General features: G+C 36.0%; 1 protein-coding gene, 1 long non-coding RNA gene and 2 pseudogenes across 10 annotated transcripts in view; 2 read left to right on the forward strand and 2 right to left on the reverse strand.

The window, feature by feature from the left end:
- The window catches only part of LOC147503703 (protein ROOT INITIATION DEFECTIVE 3-like), a 51,544-nt pseudogene extending 36,751 nt beyond the window's left edge, over positions 1 to 14,793 (reverse strand). The window contains exons 1-5 of the transcript XR_015220957.1: positions 14,782 to 14,793; positions 14,650 to 14,730; positions 14,455 to 14,570; positions 14,213 to 14,381; positions 13,681 to 13,837 (exon numbers count right to left, since the gene is read on the reverse strand). The product of XR_015220957.1 is annotated as a protein ROOT INITIATION DEFECTIVE 3-like (transcript). The remainder of the gene's footprint in view (positions 1 to 13,680; positions 13,838 to 14,212; positions 14,382 to 14,454; positions 14,571 to 14,649; positions 14,731 to 14,781) is intronic.
- Positions 3,371 to 7,335, reverse strand: LOC147503705 (uncharacterized; annotated as a pseudogene).
- LOC147503706 (uncharacterized) lies at positions 4,465 to 12,319 on the forward strand. Of its 8 annotated transcripts, none has more exons than XM_086556942.1 (15): positions 4,465 to 5,132; positions 5,194 to 6,580; positions 7,238 to 7,376; positions 7,479 to 7,613; positions 7,874 to 8,004; positions 8,264 to 8,300; positions 8,449 to 8,525; positions 8,607 to 8,676; positions 8,996 to 9,098; positions 9,773 to 9,846; positions 10,968 to 11,059; positions 11,201 to 11,260; positions 11,408 to 11,476; positions 11,579 to 11,632; positions 11,941 to 12,319. In XM_086556942.1, the coding sequence occupies exons 10-15, from the start codon at positions 9,798 to 9,800 to the stop codon at positions 11,989 to 11,991; spliced, it is 375 nt and encodes a 124-aa protein (XP_086413068.1). In that variant the 5' UTR covers positions 4,465 to 5,132; positions 5,194 to 6,580; positions 7,238 to 7,376; positions 7,479 to 7,613; positions 7,874 to 8,004; positions 8,264 to 8,300; positions 8,449 to 8,525; positions 8,607 to 8,676; positions 8,996 to 9,098; positions 9,773 to 9,797; the 3' UTR covers positions 11,992 to 12,319. The 8 variants fall into 8 exon arrangements, with proteins under 8 accessions (XP_086413068.1, XP_086413067.1, XP_086413066.1 ...); XM_086556941.1 differs by having other exon boundaries at positions 7,909 to 8,004; XM_086556945.1 differs by lacking the exons at positions 4,465 to 5,132; positions 5,194 to 6,580 and adding exons at positions 6,624 to 7,038; positions 7,164 to 7,237 and having other exon boundaries at positions 7,329 to 7,376; positions 7,909 to 8,004.
- A 2,430-nt stretch (positions 14,794 to 17,223) lies between the features above and the next one.
- LOC147503707 (uncharacterized) lies at positions 17,224 to 17,949 on the forward strand. Its single transcript, XR_015220239.1, has 3 exons — positions 17,224 to 17,268; positions 17,481 to 17,635; positions 17,740 to 17,949. It is a non-coding gene; the product is annotated as an uncharacterized LOC147503707 (long non-coding RNA).
- Positions 17,950 to 20,286: the final 2,337 nt, after the last annotated feature.

Consider the following 20,286-nt stretch of genomic DNA (forward strand, 5'->3'; position numbering starts at 1 on the left):
TAGTATTACTACTGCAGATCCATTCTCTCACATTTTCTCCTTTCTTGTTGCCATTCTGAATTAAAACCAATCGTTACCACCCGTGAGGGAAAGTACAATTACATATTACAATATTTTTTATCAGAAATGGTGATGCCGTGATAAGTGCAGAATGGAAACATGTAGTAAGCCAACAGAACAAAAAAATAGTGATCCTCTCTTATCTCATTAATCCCCAAAACATGTGATTTGAGAACCTCTTCATCAATTGCTTCCAACTTCTCTGGAGGATTTTCTAATAGCATTGTTTCTGCTGCATCAGTAAGATCAAGGTACACTTCATAAATTGACGCTCTCTCACATCGACCGCTCTGGGAAAGAATTGCAACCACCTGCTTGCAATTGAAACTCTTCAATATACTATATGTCAATGTGAATGTAAACTATATAACAACATCAATTCCATGCATGCAAAGGTTCTAACCTCTGAACCTGCATTACGATAGATACTCAAGTCAGCTTTATTACGAGCGACTGCAACCTGAACCAAATGGATTTGAGGGTGAATAGTGCTTTCGGTTTGAATTTTGAAAGATTGAGTCTTGAGAAATCCTTGGTGAGAAACAAAAGAGACGGAAAGAACAGACACCATGATTCCTTTTTATTTTTTAGTATGTAAATCGAGTGAAATTGTTTAGTTTGAGTAGCCCATATTAATTAAAGAAAAAGTCTATAGTAATTAAAAAATAAAGAGAGGAGCAAGTAACAAATTTAGAGAGGTCTAACTAATATATAGAGTTTCCTTTTTTTTAGGAATCTATGAGAATGCACGGTTTAGAAAATAAAGACACCAGATGAGGAGAGAGACAAGGTGCGAGCTTTTATATATATATATATATATGGGATGGGATAGAGGCACAGTCACTGTAGCCACATTCTAGGCACAGTCGATCTAATCCACCGATCTGTTTCCAATAAACGAAATTTCAGCCCTCGGATATTTTTAGAGTTATGAAAATCAAAATAACTCAATATAAAAGTCGATAATCTTGCGGAGGGTTTTTTCTCTCCTTCTCTCTCCCCAATTTGCTCCAAATGCACAAACCAACACCTCCAACACAAAATCAAACAAAGATTCGAATCTGGCATGTGTACTTCTCCGTCTCGCATCCTCCAACAAACTTGTCAAATAGAAAAAGAATTGAAAACCCTCACTCTCTCTCCTCATCTCCTTTAACAGGTATGAAGAAGCAGAAACACAACAAATGAGTTTAAAGGGTTCGATAAAGGTGATTTCTCAGGGAGTAAGAAAAGGAAGAAGTGATTGATGGATTGTGTTCATCTTCTAAAGGATGTTAATTGTGTAGTAAGTGAGAGCTCCGAGAGGTACCAATTTACTTTTTATTGTTTTTATGACCTACCAAGTCTCTTGGTCTAGTAGTTGTCTATATCTTGATGCAAGAGGTTATTTCCTAATTTTTGACTTCCAAATAAATGAAATAGATTAATCGTGACCCGGTTTACCAATATTATCATCTTGGGTTTGCAACGATTTTTTTTTTTTTCTTTCCTAGTATGTAGATATTTATCTTTTTCTTCCGCTTGCGGTGATGAGTTTCTAAGAAGGAACATCTTTGGTTTACCATCCGTTTGTTTAGTCTATTGTTTGTGTATAATGATTTTTTCTTGTTTTTCTTTTTCCTGTAGTACCTCTGTGAGGTTTTACAGGAAAAAGGATGGGTGTCATCTATAATGCAACTTGTCTGACATTGTTTCTTGCTATAGATCCCACATCTTCTAGAGCTCGGCATAAATCATAAATGCAAATGGAACTGTTACCCGTTTTTAGTTTGATGGGTTGGAGTTGCAGAGACACCCAAACCTGTAGGATCACATGGTAAGTTTAGTCTCGATTCCTTAATATGCTAGTATATGTGGAAAAACATAAGGAGTCAAAAGTCAAATAGGGATCATGTTTTTAAATTATTCATTTTTATGATTTTCCTCTTTGTAAGATCTGCTTCTATATCTATCAATATTTTTTATGATTAAATCGGCATGTGTTGTGTGGCTCTGTTTTCCTGCAAAAAAATCGAGTTCTATAGTCTTAATAGAGCACAATTCTTAGGTACTAAAACGTGTTCTTAACTTCTTATGCCTTATGGAAAAGACCACACCATGGTAGAACCAAATTCAAAATTTGATTAAAAAGGGTGCTCTATTACAATTGACCACAGTTTAAAATGTGTTCTATCGACCTTTATGTAGTAGTGCAGTTCTTTGGTGCTATCGACCTCGATCATTTCTCAGTATTTTGCTTGGGAACCCAATTATGAGGATCCTCTTAATCATGATGCAACTACAGTCTTGAGGGACAACCCAAATGTTAGAAGGGCAATGAGTGGTGGGTATGTAGGATAGACACGCTTCATCCGGTGCACGTGTTTAGCAATAGTCAGTTCCCATTTTCCTGTGTTTCAAGGTCTAAATGCTGTAAAAATGGTTAAAGGTCAACTTTTGGGTTTCTTTTTGCATTCATGGCCCTGTGAATTTCTTCAGAAAAATTTATGGGAGAAAGATGCGTATGTATACTAGTGTAACTTCAAACTTATTTGTGATGTTGGTTGGAAAGACTGTTCTTATGTCAAACAAGGATCCGTTCAGAGAATGACATACGTTATTGCATCATTTCAATCTTTTAGTCCATTCTCATACAACAAGATCAAAACTATTTGCTGCATTTTGAAATTGTACTTTTTTGAGCCTGCAAGTCAATCTAAAATCCTATTTTCCGAGTCATGGAACAAAGTGGGTGACAAATTCACAATGACCATAAAATTCAGCTTTGGTGTGCATGCTTTGTAAACGTTATGGCAGCACATTCCAGTAGAGGATATCGTCGTAAAACCTGATTTTATGTTTTGTCTCAGATTGGGAGTAGGTATAAATAGCAAAGACTGAAGGGAGGCAATAATTGTGTATTAGGACACTATTCTTTTCCAATATTCTTGCATAGTTGGCGAACAAGCAATCAAGAACTTGCATCTAGCAATAAGCGAACAAGCAAATAAGCTAGGATGCATATCATCCATCGCAACTAAAACACAAAATGTGTAACCATAGCTCTAATATAAGACTTTTGCCCTGATCCCGAGCAACCAAGGACCTAACATAAATTCTTTTGATCCCATAATATAAAGATGACAGTATCTTTAATCAACAACAAGGATGCTAGTCATTAAGTCAGTTTATTATATTTCAATTTACAACTCGCCTCACAAGTCACAAGTTACAAAACTAAAAAATTCCATCGATGGTTTGCTAAACACCTTTACAACAATTACCCCGAGCGTGTAAAGCAAACTCTTAAGCGTAAAAAAAAACGAAGAAGAAAAGAAACTTGAACATAAAATTCTGCCATTAACAACTCGTCTACAAAAGAGGCTTTTCCAGTGGAAAGAAAGAATCACCTCATATCATGAATACTCTCTTGCTCTTTCAAACTTGCCAGTCGAGCACTCTCATGGTCTCGTTTATATGTAAGATACAATGGGCTATAAAACAGGTTGCACAAGCCAAATGGCAGGGCCATCACAGAGAAAAGACCTCTTGAAAGTGCAAAAGCCTCCTGTTTGGACCCAAACAGTGGATTCACAAACTTTGGATCATACCCATAAATCTTCTCTGAAAGAATCCCAACTATGGGGGCTGCAAATGATGAGAAGGATCCTTCGAAGGCACGATCAAATGCATATATCATCGTCCGATGCTTAGTAGGAACCACCTCAGCGAAGATTGGATTATTTGCACAAGTGGCACACCAACTAATCATAAGTCCCATGAAGAAGAGGGTTGTGGCAACGGTGAACCAACTATTTATTTATTGTCCGTGGAATAACAATCGAAGGAACCATGAAAATGGTATGCCCATGAAGGTACTAAACCGGGCACACATGATGCGACTGAGTGTGGATAAATGCGAGACATCTTATCCGCTATTACTCCACCAAGAAAAGATCCCATAGCACATCCAATTGCGAACAAAGCGAGAGGAGGCCACCACATTGTTATTGTTAAAAAGCCCGCAATTAGTAAAACGTAATATTTTATCGAGAGCCGATTAATCGGTACAAACTATTAGTTCAAACCAAATTGTAAAGACCCTACTTATTTGAATTTACATCTATGCTCACCAATTAGTTCGAACCGCATTATAAAGAACAACATGGCAGTCCACGGTAGTGACCCAACAATGCCTTGCAAGACAATAATCTTATTACAGCTTTCATGGCTATCCAGGAATCCATCCAAACGGATGGTGAACCAGCATGTTCCTTCTCTAGAAACTCATCACTGCAAGCGGAAGAAAAAGATAAATATCTACATACTAGGAAGGAAAAAAAAAATCGTTGCAACCCAAGATGATAATATTGGTAAACTGGTCACAGTCAATCTGTTTCATTTATTTGGAAGTCAAAAATTAGGAAATAACCTACTGCATCAAGATATAGACAACTACTAGACCAAGAGACTTGGTAGGTCATAAAAACAATAAAAAGTAAATTGGTACCTCTCAGAGCTCTCACTTACTACACAATTAACATCCTTTAGAAGATGAACACAATCCATCAATCACTTCTTCCTTTTCTTACTCCCTGAGAAATCACCTTTATCGAACCCTTTAAACTCATTTGTTGTGTTTCTACTTCTTCATACCTGTTAAAGGAGACGAGGAGAGAGAGTGAGGGTTTTCAATTCTTTTTCTATTTGACAAGTTTGTTGGAGGATGCGAGACGGAGAAGTACACATGCCAGATTCGAATCTTTGTTTGATTTTGTGTTGGAGGTGTTGGTTTGTGCATTTGGAGCAAATTGGGGAGAGATTGGAGATTTTGAAAAAACCTCCGCAAGATTATCGACTTTTATATTGAGTTATTTTGATTTTCATAACTCTAAAAATATCCGAGGGCTATATTGAGTTATTTTGATTTTCAGAACTCTAAAAATATCCGAGGGCTGAAATTTCGTTTATTGGAAACAGATCGGTAGATTAGATCGACTGTGCCTAGAATGTGGCTACAGTGACTGTGCCTCTATCCCAATGTAATATATATATATATATATATAGATGCTTTCTAGATAAAGTTATGTTCTGTCCCTGCAAAATAATTGTTTTTATATTATTTTAATATTTATTATGTTTTAGGGGCAAAAGTGTCAAAAAAATTGGTCGGTGCAAATTTAAGTTTGGTTTTTTGCTTTTTTTCATTGGATTTTATTGATTGTTACTAATTACTGTCGCGTTAGACATTAAGATTTCAATTTGTCTCAAGTAGTGAACCAATGTTGAAAGAACTGATGATTTAGATTTTGAATCTTGCAGTGCTTCTTTGATACTGCGACTCATGTTTCTTCTAGTTTGTTACAACTGTGTGGAGGGTGTGTACGTACCTTGATATGTTATGGGCCATAACCAACTAGATACTAGGCCTGGTAAATAGCAGCTTAAGTCTTTTGATCTCTATCCTTTTAGAAACAGATAATGATAAGTTGATACAGAGCAACCATCAACAAGATAAGTATTTTTTAATATATGGTTTTGATTCTTTTGTTTTCATGTTTACGTCAATTACTTGTTTTAAGTTCTGATTTCCACCAGGTATCTAGTCAAGGGTAAGTTGGTATGGAACAACACACAGTGTAATTATATTGATTCAACAATGAATTTCAAAGACAACATGGATTAGTACCTTCTTTCCCTCCATTTTTGGATTTAGTACATTCATCTTCATTTTATACCAAGTTAGATAAGTTGTCTGATCTCAATATATTGGGTTATGCTTATTTGTTCAATGCAAATTGAACCGCATGCATGTGTTAACTTTTGCTAGTGGACAGAGTAGTCCATGCAAACCCACAGTTGTTTATAAGTCCACCACTCCATTCTCTTTAATTAGTTACTTAAGAACCCGCAGTAATCAATTTTTGGGTTTTTTGTTGTAAAAATCAGACTTTGTAATTCATTCTATAGATTTCCTAGCCAGTAGCCACTGTTCTTCATATGTTTAGTAAGGTAGCTTTCGACATCGAATCCGAAAGTATCAAGGATCAGGATGCATAATTTCCTAGATAGTTCCATCCCTTCCATTTTGCTGTTGCTAGATAGCTTTAACTTGCCTAAGTTCATGCTGAAAATGGCAAAGTCATAATTCCTACTGGATTTATTCTTTGATTCTATATATATACTCCCACATTCTAGCAAAACTTTATACCTGAATTTCGTAGAAGAAGAAACAAAACAGCTTTGTAAGTTATTTCCTTGTCTTAGTCATATATATCCTCACGTAAAAGCTTTTTTTTCTTCTTCGTTACAACAGTTAAGAGGGTAGTCTTATAAATTTGTTCTACTTGTTCTTGTGAATTACTGCCTTGTTTTTCTGCTTGAAACAATAAGTAGGTTTTTCTACTTGTCCTTGTGAATTATAAGTTCCACAGCCACTCATAAACAGGCAGGGAGCTCCTGTTACAGGCAACCATGCAGTTGGCACCCTTGATCGCCCGAATAGAAATAATGCTTGGGGCGCACGGATGAGGGAAAAGGGGTATGCTTTACTTCCGTAAATTCCTTGTATTTCTATTTACACTTGAGGCAAATATGTAGGGAGTCATTTTTCGTGTGTTCTTAGTGGACTGCAGTCTACATTGGATTTCATTATTATGGTCAATTTCTTGCAATTCTTACTACGAAACCCTTCTCTAATCTCTGTGTCCTCTGTTGCATAAGCAATATGGGCTTTGATACATCTGACTTCACATACAAACCGTCTGAATTGAACATGTACCACGAATGGAAGGACGGGTACCACAAGAACCAGGCACTTGTACCATAATGTGATTTTCATTGATGTTCTATGAAAAGAGGCACTTTTTCCATAATGTGATTGTTATTGATGTTCTATGAATCTGGACCAAACGAGACATGATTTCTAAAACAAGTTTTTACTGGATTTTTGTGTGTAAACTACTAAACTGTACGGCGTTGGTTGATTGAAATAGAAAGGTTAGTAATTCATGAAAATATATGTATTAAGAGTCATTTTTAGTGCAACTTAGTAGTAGGAAGTTTTTGATCCTTTGCTTCTGACCCTGTCATCCTTTGGCACTACATTCTGGATAAGTTTCCAGACAGTGCCTGCTGTTCTGGGGTGCAAGTTTTTGATCCATTAAGGTCTGACAGCTTCACATTAAAAACCTTCCAGGTGATGCCTTGAATTCTGTCGGCTAGAGCTACTCCTGCCCACTCATCTTGCCATAGTCTAATACTTTTGCCTTGACCCATTGCCCACTCAGCTTTCATGGTGCATTTTCGTCAGCAAATGCAGCAAATGATGCCAAAAGGTAGTCTTTCTTCCAATTTTCAGTTCTGTAGCATTTGGTATAGACTAAAGGGAATGCTAAGTTATGATGATGTTAACACTATTCTTAAACTGATTGTCCCAGGATTTTGGCTAATCGGCAATCAACAGCTCATTCTAAGGAACGAAAGATGAGGTATATATCTTAGAATTGGAATCCGAAGTTCAAACCTTACAAACAGAAGCAACTACGTTGTCTGCACAGCTGACACTGTTACAGGTGTGTATTCTTTATTTCTCTCACCCCTTTCTCTCTCCCCAACACACATACACACACACACACACACGTGAAACACTGCCTACCTTCATTTTTTGTTCTAGTTACCTCCTTTTTACTTTAGTGCGCCTGAAGTGCTCGCCTGACTCACTCTCACACTCAACCAAATACAAATTCACTTCTTTTTAGTGTTTCAGCTCTTAGGCTAAGAAACAAACTCTTTCCAATTTGCTAAAATTTGAGTCATCCTGTGGGATTTATAGATATTTCAGCTCTTAGGTTCTCATACTTTTGGCAGCTGGGGCCCTTCGTTGATTCTGAACATCCTGAGATTAAGAAAGGAACGATTGAAAGAAGCTTTGATGACATTTTTCACTCAGATATTCTAAGAAGGGTACAAAGTCTTACAATTTTTTAGACTCTCAGATGGAAGACGTTTTGCATTCTATAATTTTGAGTTGAATATATGGGTTATGCTACTCGAGTGGTTCCTGTACCATCTTTACGAGATGCTTACCGTGATTTTGTGTTTCCTTGGGTGCTGTCATTGTCGAATTCTATAAGAATCATTTTCTCCTGACATTAGAGCAATGCTTTAATTTTGAAACATTTAGATTTGAAGACTAGTATTTTTGTTCATCTTCGTTTTGCAGCCTGTATTTGATATCATATCCATTCAGATCAAATCAGGTATATTCTTATGTTGGCTTCATACTAAGTCTGTTTTCTAATATGTTGGCTTCATATTAGTATGCTGGCTTCATACTAATATGTTGTACTTGGTAATGATGAGAATATGAGTTGGAGATTGAAGGATGTTTTTTTCCTTGTTCCGTAGAGCATAGGCGGAAATTCACAATGTTTTTGTAAACCTATAATGGTCTGTAGATGGATTTGGCCATTGAAAATTGAAAGGTGACTCTGCGAGTTTGTGTATAGATGCATGTTTGTACGATGGTGACTATTATTCTTTCTCAATATGCATTGTTTGTCCAGTTTTTCAGACGCTGTAGAAGATGTTAAAAGATATGAAAGGTCTTATAGAAAGCTTCCTCCTGCTCACAAGGTATCCATTTGTAGCGTTAACGAGTTTTATTTATATTCATTTGTTTAATTGCTTAGAATAACCTTTCACGTTTGATTCTTATTTTGTTAAGTTTTCATTTCTTGTGCTTGTGCATACTATCCTTTCTCATTATCCTTTCAAGTGTCAACAACTTAGACGGTATGTAGTGTTCTCAAGTCACAATTAGTGTCACGCTAAACTTTGAGTCTGGAGTGTATATTATGTCTTAAGCACACACACACACACAAACTTTGAGAACTTGTCAAAACTTGAAGGACATTGTTGACATGATACAATGTTATTTTGAATGGATAAATAGAAACTTGAAGGACAGTTCATCCTTGGATCCACAACAATTGCAACTCTCTTTCAGACAATGACCAACTTCGGGCCGTTTCATTTCCAGATATTCACCCTGCCAGGTATTCATACAAGCTTTCCTGAGGTTTCATTCAATCTCTGCTGTATATCAATATCCAAATACAATTGTTTAGGAAGAGGACAATAAGAAATTAAATCCAAATTGATATTAGAAACCAAAAAATTATTAGAAAACATCTTATCAATCCAAGTTAGTCTTCTCTGAGATAGCATACTTAAAATGCCTTGACGAATCAATCCACCTTTGAAATTTAAGTTTGGAAACCTGTTGAGGGCCACTTTTCTCAAAAAGCTCTATTTGCTAGAGAGAGGCACAACAATGTATATGAAAAGGACTAGTTGTCTAACTTGGGGAAAACACACTAGTGGCTTTACTAAGAGACACTCACATAAGGACAACCAGCTCCTAGTGGCTTTACTATGAGATGCTTGCAGATCATCTCATATTGAAATGGAATATGTAAATTATAACATAAGATTATAGTTTCCTTTTTTTAAATGAAAATGAAACTTATTAATTTTTCTTCATATGATAGAAGGCACTTTCAAAAACTTATTTTACAAGTCATATTTATTCTTTAGCTGGTTAACTTGCACTCCTTTAGTGTATGTCCTTGTAACCTAGTCTAATACATCTTCACATTTTTTGACTCATAAACATACACGTAAACATAAGAGCCCAGGGTAATAACTTTTGACTTACTTTTGTGAACAGTGCCGGCATTACTGAAGGGTTTTCTATGTGTGGTGGGGACTTCGTTGAAGTATACAGTGATTCAAACCAGGAAGGTATGCCACATGATGTTGTCTTTTTCTTAATTTTGTAATATATTGTGGTATTGCCTATTGAAACTGTTATTTTTTTTTTGTTTGATATGTAATTTTGTAATATATTGCGTATTCAAGCTGTTAGGAATTTTTGAGCACTATGAAAATCCAATGTGGCCAACCTATCCTGATTTCACCTCTGCAGTTATCTCTTAATACATGTCATTAACTTACATTTTGTCTAAACTAAATGTTTAAATTAGTGATATATTGGTGAGGCGCTCATAAATCCTATGAAACTAGGTCAGTGGGACTAACTCACGGACCCCTCTCAGCAGATGGTTCTTTACTTCATTATATGAACTTTGAAAGAACACAAACATCAGTTTTTGTCTGGATTGTTTAAGACTAATGATGAGTCCTAGAATGCCTTTTTTTGAATTCCGTGAATCGAACAGTCTGTACCCTGCAACACTGCCTCTGGGTGGATAGATGACGTATCTGAACTTGGTTACTGTTTTCCAGTGGTGTCCCACCTATTGTAGGTAGGTAAGTGTGTGCCATGGGTGTGACTTGATCCCACTGAAGGTATCATGGATGTGGTGAGGTGTGTACCTACCATCAGTTTGACCAATGATCTATCTCCAGTCTCTACAGTTCGAGCTTTTAGAACGACTGGTTCCCAATATGCTATCAAAGCGGTTTGAACCTAGGAGGTTGCAAGTTCAAGTCTGCTAAGTAGTTTTTACTAATCAGAAGTTTATTCAGCGGGATCTCTGGGGGGGGGGGGGAGGAGGGGCACCTCATTTGTAATACCTATGGTATGTGTGACATTATGACCTTTGGTCCAAGCGAAGGGGGAGTTCCATTGAACATGTGTCCACCCCCATGTGTGCTTTAAGGGGTGTACCTGCTATCAGTTTAACCAATGATCCTTTAAATACATAGTTGGTGCCTCTCCCTATAAGTTCGACCTTTCGGAACAATTGTTTCTCATCAATTACTAGAGTCGAGATTGCTGAATTGGAAAGTAATGTCTGACTAACATGTCCTCAATTGTTAGATAATTTACACATCTCGCGCGTGCTTGTATTATCATACTGGATTTTTTTTTTATACATTTTCTGGGATGTGTATCGTAGGAGCTTGGGATGCCGTGGTTACCTGTTTCTTCCTGGACACAGCACACAACATTGTAGAATACATTGAAATCATATCAAGAATTCTCAAGGATGTAAGTATTATTCTGTTGGAAGATTAACAAGTCCTGTTTTGCTATATGCATGTTGTTCCCTTGTTAAGAAATTGCCTTTTGTGTATAATTCTGAAGACGTCTATTTGGCTTGATATTCCCTCTGTCTTGTATGTTATATAGGTGTGGATAAACTTGGGACCCTTACTTTATCACTTTGCGGATGCATATGGAACCGAAGATGTAACTCTCTCTCTCTCTCTCTCTCTCTTCCTGGTAACATATATATGCACACACTCATTGAAAGACCTCTTACCAGATATGCACAAACTCATTGAACGATGGTGTATGGTTTTAGTGGCTAAGTTTTTTTCTGGTTTCTTGGCTTAGGAGATGTCCATTGAACTTAGTTTGGAAGATGTGATGAGAGTGGCTTTCGACTTTGGATTTCATTTGGAGGTACCATAATGTAAATTCTTGTTTTTTAGCTAGTCAGAAACTATATATAAGTATATAACCTTGCTGAAATGCTGACTGTGTTCTACTAATTTTCTGTGACAGCATGAGAAGATAGTTGAAACAATGTACACTGCAAATCCTCAGGCTATGATGCAAGTAAGGTTGTTTATATGTGTGCTTGTTTAGAAAGGGTTGTGTAGGAAGCATGCTTTTGTATTAATAATGGTTCAATCAGATTTATTTTACCCGCACAAACCGCATCTAGCAGCCTTATTGGCTCATTTTACATTTTACATACTTTTTGTGCTTAGATATGACTGATAGTCTAAAAAAAATCAGGCTCCATGTGGAAATCTTCTAGTCTCTTCACAGAATTCATTTTTCCCAAACATTTCTTCAAACTGTCTAACCATGAATATTTAAAAGCTAAAGGACCTTGTGCAATTCTTTTCTATGTATTGCAGAATCGATATAATGCTGCTTTTTGGACAATGACGAAGAAGGGAATGCAGTAAGTTCTTCCAAGCTGTGCTACAGGATTGTTGTCTTTTATTCTGCCCCATTTACATATCACACAAGGAAGCCGTGTTTCTTGGCTTGATATTCGAGAATCAGGAGTTGTTAAATGGGTTGAAATGCTTTGTAATCGTGATATATGTGTCATTTTCCCATCGGCTTTTCAGTTTTCATTTTTTTTCCTATGTATAAAATTCCTCGAGAATAGTTACAATTGGATCTGTGGTTGGTGTTTACAAGTGACTAGGGCTAGTTACAATTGAAGTACTTGGTGTTTACAAGTGACTAGATAATTTTGAGTGATGGAATGAATGTTTTATTCTTGAATGGGATTGACGGTGTGATTGTGTATTTTATGGAATGGACTGTTTTTTAAAAGAATTGTATCTTGGCTAGTTCATATAGCAACCGGTAGTGGTTAGGGATAGTTGTATCTTGAATAATAATAATAATAATAATTGGTTGTTATACATCTGTATAGCAACCAATTATTATTAAATTTTTTTTCTAAAATATATTTTGTGACGCCAAAACGATGTTACAAAATTTGCGACGCCTAACATTTTTTGACACCATTTTGATGTCACAAATATTTGTGACGCCATTTTGGCGTCACTATAATTATTTGTGACGCCATTTTGGTGTCCCAAAAAAACTGTTTTTCTTCTTGACGAGCAAGAGAGTAAATCTTGGTAATGGTAGGAAAGGGCTCCATGAGAAGTATTTGGCTGCGAAGTGGTTTGTACCTATCATGGAGATCTTGAAGAAATTTCATTGCTCGATCGTCAAGGATTTGAACTGCAAGAAGCTTGCCATAATCCACAAGTACATGGCTGAATTAGAGTGAGAGAATCAAGTTCATTCCACAAGGACTTGAGCTTGGTAAAATAAGCAGAGATAGACAGGTCGTCTTGCTTTGTGTCTTTAATATATTCCTTGAGTTGAAAGACTAATGGAGCATTTGATTGAGAGTAGCGTTCCGCAAGGGCCTTCCAGATTTCTCTTGCAGATTCGGAATATGCAATGCTTCCACAAATTTCAGGATTCACAGAATTGAGTATCTAGCAGGAAACAAGGTCATTATATCTTTGCCATTGAAGAATTTCAACAGCATCAGTTGGTTTGTCAATCTTACCATTAACAAAACCAAATTTGTTCTTCGCTCATAAGGCCATAGTTATGGCACGAATCCATGTGTTGTAATTGTCACCTGATAAAGGAGCAACCAACACAGTGGATGGATTGTCTGAGTGATGCACAAAGAAAGGACCATTTGAGGAAACCTGAGTTGCATTAGACTCTGGTGTTCCAAAGGTTGGTGGTACATCCATTGAACAAAGTAAATAGAGAGGAAGATAGAAAAAAAAAGTGTTTTAACTTGAATAAAAGTGTTGCTCCGATACCATGTGAAAACACGTAAATTAAGTTCCTCAAAGATATCTTTTCTTTATTGATTTAAAGGTATTTAAATAGGAGATTACAATTGAGTTGAGAGATTCTCTCTACTTATCTAATTAAATGAGAACTGAATGAAAGAGTACAGAGTCTAACTCTTATCAAGTATTTTCCTGATTTGTTGGAGTGAGATGAAGTGGCTAACCACGTGTATAGATATGTTAATATTTACTGACACCATAAGCATGAAGTAACTATACTTCTCAATAGCACAAAGATGACTACAATTTTACAAAATGTGGAAACTAGAACGTACCTTACCTTACATGTTCAATCTTCAGAAGCTGAAATGACAATTGCACTGCATCCCTTAGTTCCACAAACAACATCAGTGACACGCAAAGTGTGTTCTGAGAAACTATATTCATAGGGTTGTTTCGCCTTCTGGATCTCAATAACATTACGAGCCTGTGAATAGAACATACTGTCTCAGAACCTAGTAATGGCTGAGCAATAAATTTTACAAATAAAATAGGAAATATATATATCGAGCAGGTTCCATTTACCATACTTTTAATACCATACCCCTCTACAAAATTAGTTAAGTGCTAATAATTTGTAGATATGATCTACTAACCATTGATGACATCTCCACAAAAAGTTCGTACCATTTAGAAATTTCTAACCTAATTAAAAATTGTTCTCAATTTTGATTTTTTTTAAATGGCTCAGATTTTTCAATTTTGCAATCATCTTTTGACATAGTTAAACATTATTAAATGAGTTGAAATTTTGTAGAGATGATCTTTATGGTTGGTTGAATACATCCACAAAAGATTAGGTTATAATCCAAATACGGACAGAACCATCATCAGACCCATGAATTAATAGAGATTCATCATCAGATAATACCAAGCAAGTAACAGCGCTATAATGAGCATGCCATTTATTCAACAATCTACCACTTGCAACCTGAAATAATAATCAAAATATACTCCAAATTAAACAAACACTTCGTAAATGTTCATTTTTAGGCCATAATAGACTCAGTAACAAAAAGAAGTTACTTACATCCCAAGTAAATATCACCACGTGACCCTCCTCCAATCATATAAGTCCCCTCCATATTAGAAACAAGTGGACTTATTGGCTCAGCTGGAAAACTTCTAACCTCTACATGCAGCTGCAATTAATAATTAAAAAAAATATTTATAGCATAAAAATGTTTAGTATTTATATGACTAGGAAAGTTATGATTATACCTTGTTCCAGGACCAATAAAGAATGAAACCGGAAGAAGAAGCGGAAGAGTCACGAAGCTGAGATGAACGAGAAAACGTCCACTTATAGAAAGTAGACCATCAGAGGCATATATCTCTATTAGTATAGTATACCATAATTAACATGGACCTTTAAATTAGACCAACCTTTTTTCTACCATGAAATGCCCTTAATAAAATATTAAAATCAATTATTCAATGCCTTTAAAAAGGACTACTTAGTCATTTCATAATTTACTACCATCTATACCCTCAAGATTATATAGTAATTTAAGGACGTATGTGTAAATTCAGGTCGGAAATCAACTATACGCTCCTATTCAATTGTTCGCCACTTACCCATTATTGATTGCCTAAATAAATACCTTTTATGAAATTATAAGCCTATATTAATTATTCATAAATTAGACTTCAATTATCATAAATACATCTCTCCTTTCCGCTTCCGTCTCCGCTCTTTTGGTAAACAACAACTTCTTTCCTTTCATCTTCTTTTTTTGTCTCTTCATCTTTTCTTCTCAACTCAAAAATCTCTAGACACTCTTCTCTTTCTTCTTTCACCGTCGGTGCAAGTCAGAGAAGAAGAAAGTACTTATTAGTAATACTAACAAAGGTGGGCATCTTTGTTATTGGGTTTTACTTTGCTAAAGATCTTTTGAGTTCAGTCATGATGAAATTACTTGTGTTGATTTGTTGGTGAAGAGAGTTCGGACAAGATGAAAAAGCCTCCATTTAGTCGATTCTCGGTTAGTATTCTTTCCTTCCTTAGTTCCTTATATCTCTATTTGGGCATTTGTATTTCTTTGTTATGCAAATTATTAGTTTGTTGATTTCTTTTTGGAGGTATGATTTTTTTAGGGAAGTTGTGAGTAGTGGAGGCGAGATAGTGTGGGGAAACCTGCAGATGTCGGGAAGGTTGTTGATTTTCAGAGAAATGGATCGTGAGAATGTAATGATTCCTTATTTGATTCTTGAAAAAGATGAAATAGATTCACTTAATTTGGCCGCAGAAAAGATATCGGGCCATGCAAAACATCAAACAAGGCTGCCGTAGGAGTAAAAAGAGTCGGATCATGTGGTTAAAAATGATAACACGAAAATCATTGAATCCTCACACTTAGAAGTTTCATTTTCTAGAAGTTGAAAGTGGGAGTGAAGAAAAGGAAACACCGATGCATAGACCGTGTGAAGGAAACTTGGTCTTTGAACATGGGATCTTGAGCAAAGCGACCACCGAACTTAGCGGTGCTTTACAGGGAAACACCCTACATTCACCCGTTAGTCCCGCATAACCAAAGGTCGTTCTCTTGATTGTTGACCAAGTTTTGGATACTTCGTGGACGGTGCAAAAGAAAGTAACTTTGTTGGGTCAATCTGTAGCTCTAAGGTTACTTCTCATGTTTCTGCTACATTGATGGGTGATACCACTGAGGATATGTTGTTAAGGAATTGATCTTATTCCTCTCTTCTCACTTTAACTCAAAGAACCAAAAGAGTTCTTGTCTATTTACTTTCGATTTGATTTTTCGTTGATTCTATCAAATTGATGTGGTTAACGATATATCTTTGATAGACGAATGGACCAACTTCATGGAGAGGATCAACTGCAAAAAAACGAGTGAGGTTTGGGAAAATGAGGAAAACATCTTGCATCTTCGTCATTGGGTGTCTCTAAGAGGTCAAACTCTCGTGCGAAGCAGTAACCGCAAGAAGATTCTTCTTTCTTTTATAATCTTTTTCTCGTATTACTATTTACGTTACGATAAAATCTGTTGGTTTTGCGGTCGAAATGAGGAATGATGTACTACTGAGGGGGCATTGAAGCTTCAAGCTTTCCTTGACATGGTCGACGAAAGAGGTAAAGTGGTAAAGACAAGAGAGATGAATATGTATGAGATAGTTACGTTCTTGCATTGGTGTATAATTTTCTAACTACTCTTATCATAAGCACCACGAAAATTCTACAAGGTTACAAGGCGTCACCGTTCCAACGGAAGAAGAGCCAAAAAGCCGAGATCTCTTTGTGCCCAATTAGAGGTCAGAGTGACTTAAAATTCACATATGTTGCTACCGTCGAAACTATGGCAACCCGAAGCAATGTGGAGACCGCCGTTAACGGATATTCTAAACTTGATGGTCAAGCACGTTAACTTTTCCTTATAATCATTAAGAATTGCGTGGATTAATATATATACTAAAGTAAGTTTATTGTTGACATCATGTTCAATTCAGTCATAATCTAAGTTCTTGACTTCGCGATGCAGTAATCCATCTCTTCGAAAGTAGCATACATTGATGAAGTTGAAGAAAGCGAAGGTGGCGGTGTCGCGAAGGTCTACTCTTAAATGTCTTGGTCAAAGCTGTTAATAATCTTGACCCGGTAATCATATCATTGAAGATTTCAAAGCAAATGAAATGTCATGAGTGACTGTCTTACGGATATGTCAACTGATGTATACCTTTCTCGTTTCTAAATAGGAAATCTATCGTATAAAATTGCCGAGTCCTGCTAAGATAGGGGGAAGGAAAACACGAAAACCAAAACCATGCAATAATTTTTTTACTCGAGGGGAAGCTCTTCAGACCATTGATATGAACCAGGTAATCCCTATGTGCTTGGAACTTACCTTCATTAGCAATGAGTTGTTTAACTAATCTAATATTACTGAATTATGGTATGATAGGCATGTCATCGCATATGGCCACACCGTTTGGACTAAGTCTCCAACGAAATTTCATTATGAATGACATGCCTTTTGTTAATTGGTAATTATGTCTGTTAGTCTGAATGTCTTTGTTAAACGCTTCAACAGGGCAGTAAATCTTGGGAATTAATTAGTCTCAAGAAGGGTACAACATGGGTGCTAGCCATTGTAGTCCGTATCAAGTCAATGCTAAAACTTGCTACAGACCATTGGAGGATTCTGTTATGGGGTACATTTGGAAGAGAGATGATTCAAATATACAAGTAAGTTATGCTTCTTTTTCACGAATGTTGTCTTTTGTTTTATTGGTTTGAGAATCTCATGTTGATTTTTTTGAGTTTTTGGTTGTTATATGATATTTTATTAGGTATTAACCGTATTACACAAGGATGAGCTTCAAACTCTTTACAAAATATATCTCATTGGTACAAAGAGATTTTCAATAACTTACCAACAGGTAACGCTTAAAATACAGCACAGTGATTTTTGTATTCTTCATTTACAAGCTTCACAAACTAATATAGAAATACTGAGTTCATGGATTTGTGTACTATCCTTTGTATATTCCACCACTTTTGAGTCGTACATTTCAAACTTAAGCACCTCCACCTCCACCTCCACCTCCACCTCCACCTCTACCTCCACCTGTTTCTGTGAGTGAGAGTGAGAGTGTTTAGTTAGCCTAAAGCAACAATACATCTGTAAGAGAAACTCCTAAATGATAGGATTGGAAGTCGATTATTATAAAATTATTTAAAAATCAAACTTGACATTATTTGGTTTCATGTGAATGATTTATACTTAGGCCTTTGCTCATTGTCTACTAGATTCTTGATGGTTTTTGCCATAGTAGCAAGGAGAATTAGACCTGAGGTTAACTGTGGAAGTTGGTCTATGAGAGTATGAGACAAAAAAAAAAGGTTAATGAGAAAAGTCCATACACAAAACAATGATCCAGGAACCCTTAACAGGCAATTTGAAATTCTTAGCTCCCTTTTTTTTTCTTTGATCTTGCTACTCACCGAGCAAGTATCGTTGTGTTAACCGTAGGAAGGCACAAACATTACATAGTGTCTTGATTTATTTTTTCTTTTGTATATGCTATTTGAATTGCATAATATATAATGTTTGTCAAGAGACATTAGACACCGATTGCCAGAAATTTGTCAATGTCATGCTTCCTTTAAGGTGTGACCAATGTGATAAAGTCGTCAATAGTGCTATTCTTTTGCTTATGGTTTTTTAAACCCTGATGTTCATTGGTTAATGTTCGGTTATTTCAGTGTTAAAGCTTATGCTTTACCATTATTCTTGGATTCTTCATCACACCATGTTTGCTTACACACCATCTATGATACATCGCACCATGTTTATATACCAATAAACTTTTAACAAAGTTATATGCATACAAATCTATAGAGATGGAAGAATCCGAGAATCTGATTATACTTATCGAATAATTTTATGAAACATAGGAACCTATATTTTGCTTTCCTATAGACCACTCTCAACATTATTATGATATGAAAGAGTTCAATTTTATTGTGATTATGAAAATATCATTTTGATTTTGTTGGATATGTTAGTCCATTTATGTAAGTAGCTTAATAGCGTATCACCTTTCTTTGGTATTTTTCAGTTTACTTCTTGCTGATAAAAAAATTGAATTGTTTTGGAGAACTTTTCAACTCTCGTGATGTTAGTGCTCCCTTCCGGCTATTGCTAACTTTCATTCTTCCAAGACACACATGTGTTTGTTAGTGCTCCCTTCTGACTATTGCTAACTTTCATTCTTCACGCGCCTGGTCTCACTTGCGAGAGTTTATAAAGGGAAACTGCTTCAAACTTTTCACCTCTTCAAAGGATAATGCTCTTTTAATTGAGTATATCCAAGTCCCTCAACGAAAAGTCGTGCTCAAAAATGAATGGTGATCAATATCGATTCCAGTGAGAATGTATGCCTCCTACAAGATGCGAGCATTCGAGTTGACTAAGAAAGAGAAAAGCATGCCAAGAACCATGGGAAACTCTTGAATATATAGATGGAAGTGTCTCATTTTAAGTCTCTCACCAATGTAAGTTGAAATGTTACATGTTTAGCACATTCACTGAATGCTCTTTATAGTGCATGCATGAGCTGTTTTTGGCTTCTCAAGATCGAATAAAGAGGGGCCGACTTGTGATGACGCTTATTTTTACAGGACATATCTTTGTTGAATGGTCAAAATGAGTTGTAAAATCTCAGACGATACTTGAAATGTGACAATTGGGTCAGAATTTATATATTCCTCCAAAAAAAAACGGATCTTGTCGCCATAATGCTTGATCCCTCATCAAAATTCCATGTAGATTATCTCATATGTGATCATCGCGAGTCTTCGATGTTAATCAAACACCTAGCTATAACGAAAACAATCACTAATAAAGTTGATTGATAAATGTTTTATTTATGTCTATATATAAAGTTAATCATTTATGATCATTCACAGCTTCTAAGTTTGCTAGCTAGCTACCCAAGACCTTACAAATTACATGATCACATTAGAAAATTTTGTTGGATAAAGGTGTCGGGCGGCATTTAGGAAGGGGTGTCTAAATCACCTAAGTTGACACAATTTGAAGAAGAATATACATCTCAAGCAACAAAAAACTAACATAATGTCTTTTTTGCTGCTCGGCTTCGCGCGTATGCAACTCCTTTAATTAAGTGTTGCTTTTTTAGGTGAGTCCCCCACCTCCCACCCGGTATCCTCACACTTCCACTTGGTTTGTACTTTTTCTTTTAAAAAATACCAAATGTAATTGCATTATTTGTTAATAAATTTATTTATAAGAATACAAGGCTGAGCTCCATTGTCCATAATCTTGCTTTGCATGCAGATTTCAATTTAAAATATGTTAAACATTAATGTAC

The sequence above is a fragment of the Coptis chinensis genome, chromosome 4 (assembly GCF_015680905.1).
Source record: "Coptis chinensis isolate HL-2020 chromosome 4, ASM1568090v1, whole genome shotgun sequence".
Lineage (NCBI taxonomy): Eukaryota > Viridiplantae > Streptophyta > Magnoliopsida > Ranunculales > Ranunculaceae > Coptis > Coptis chinensis.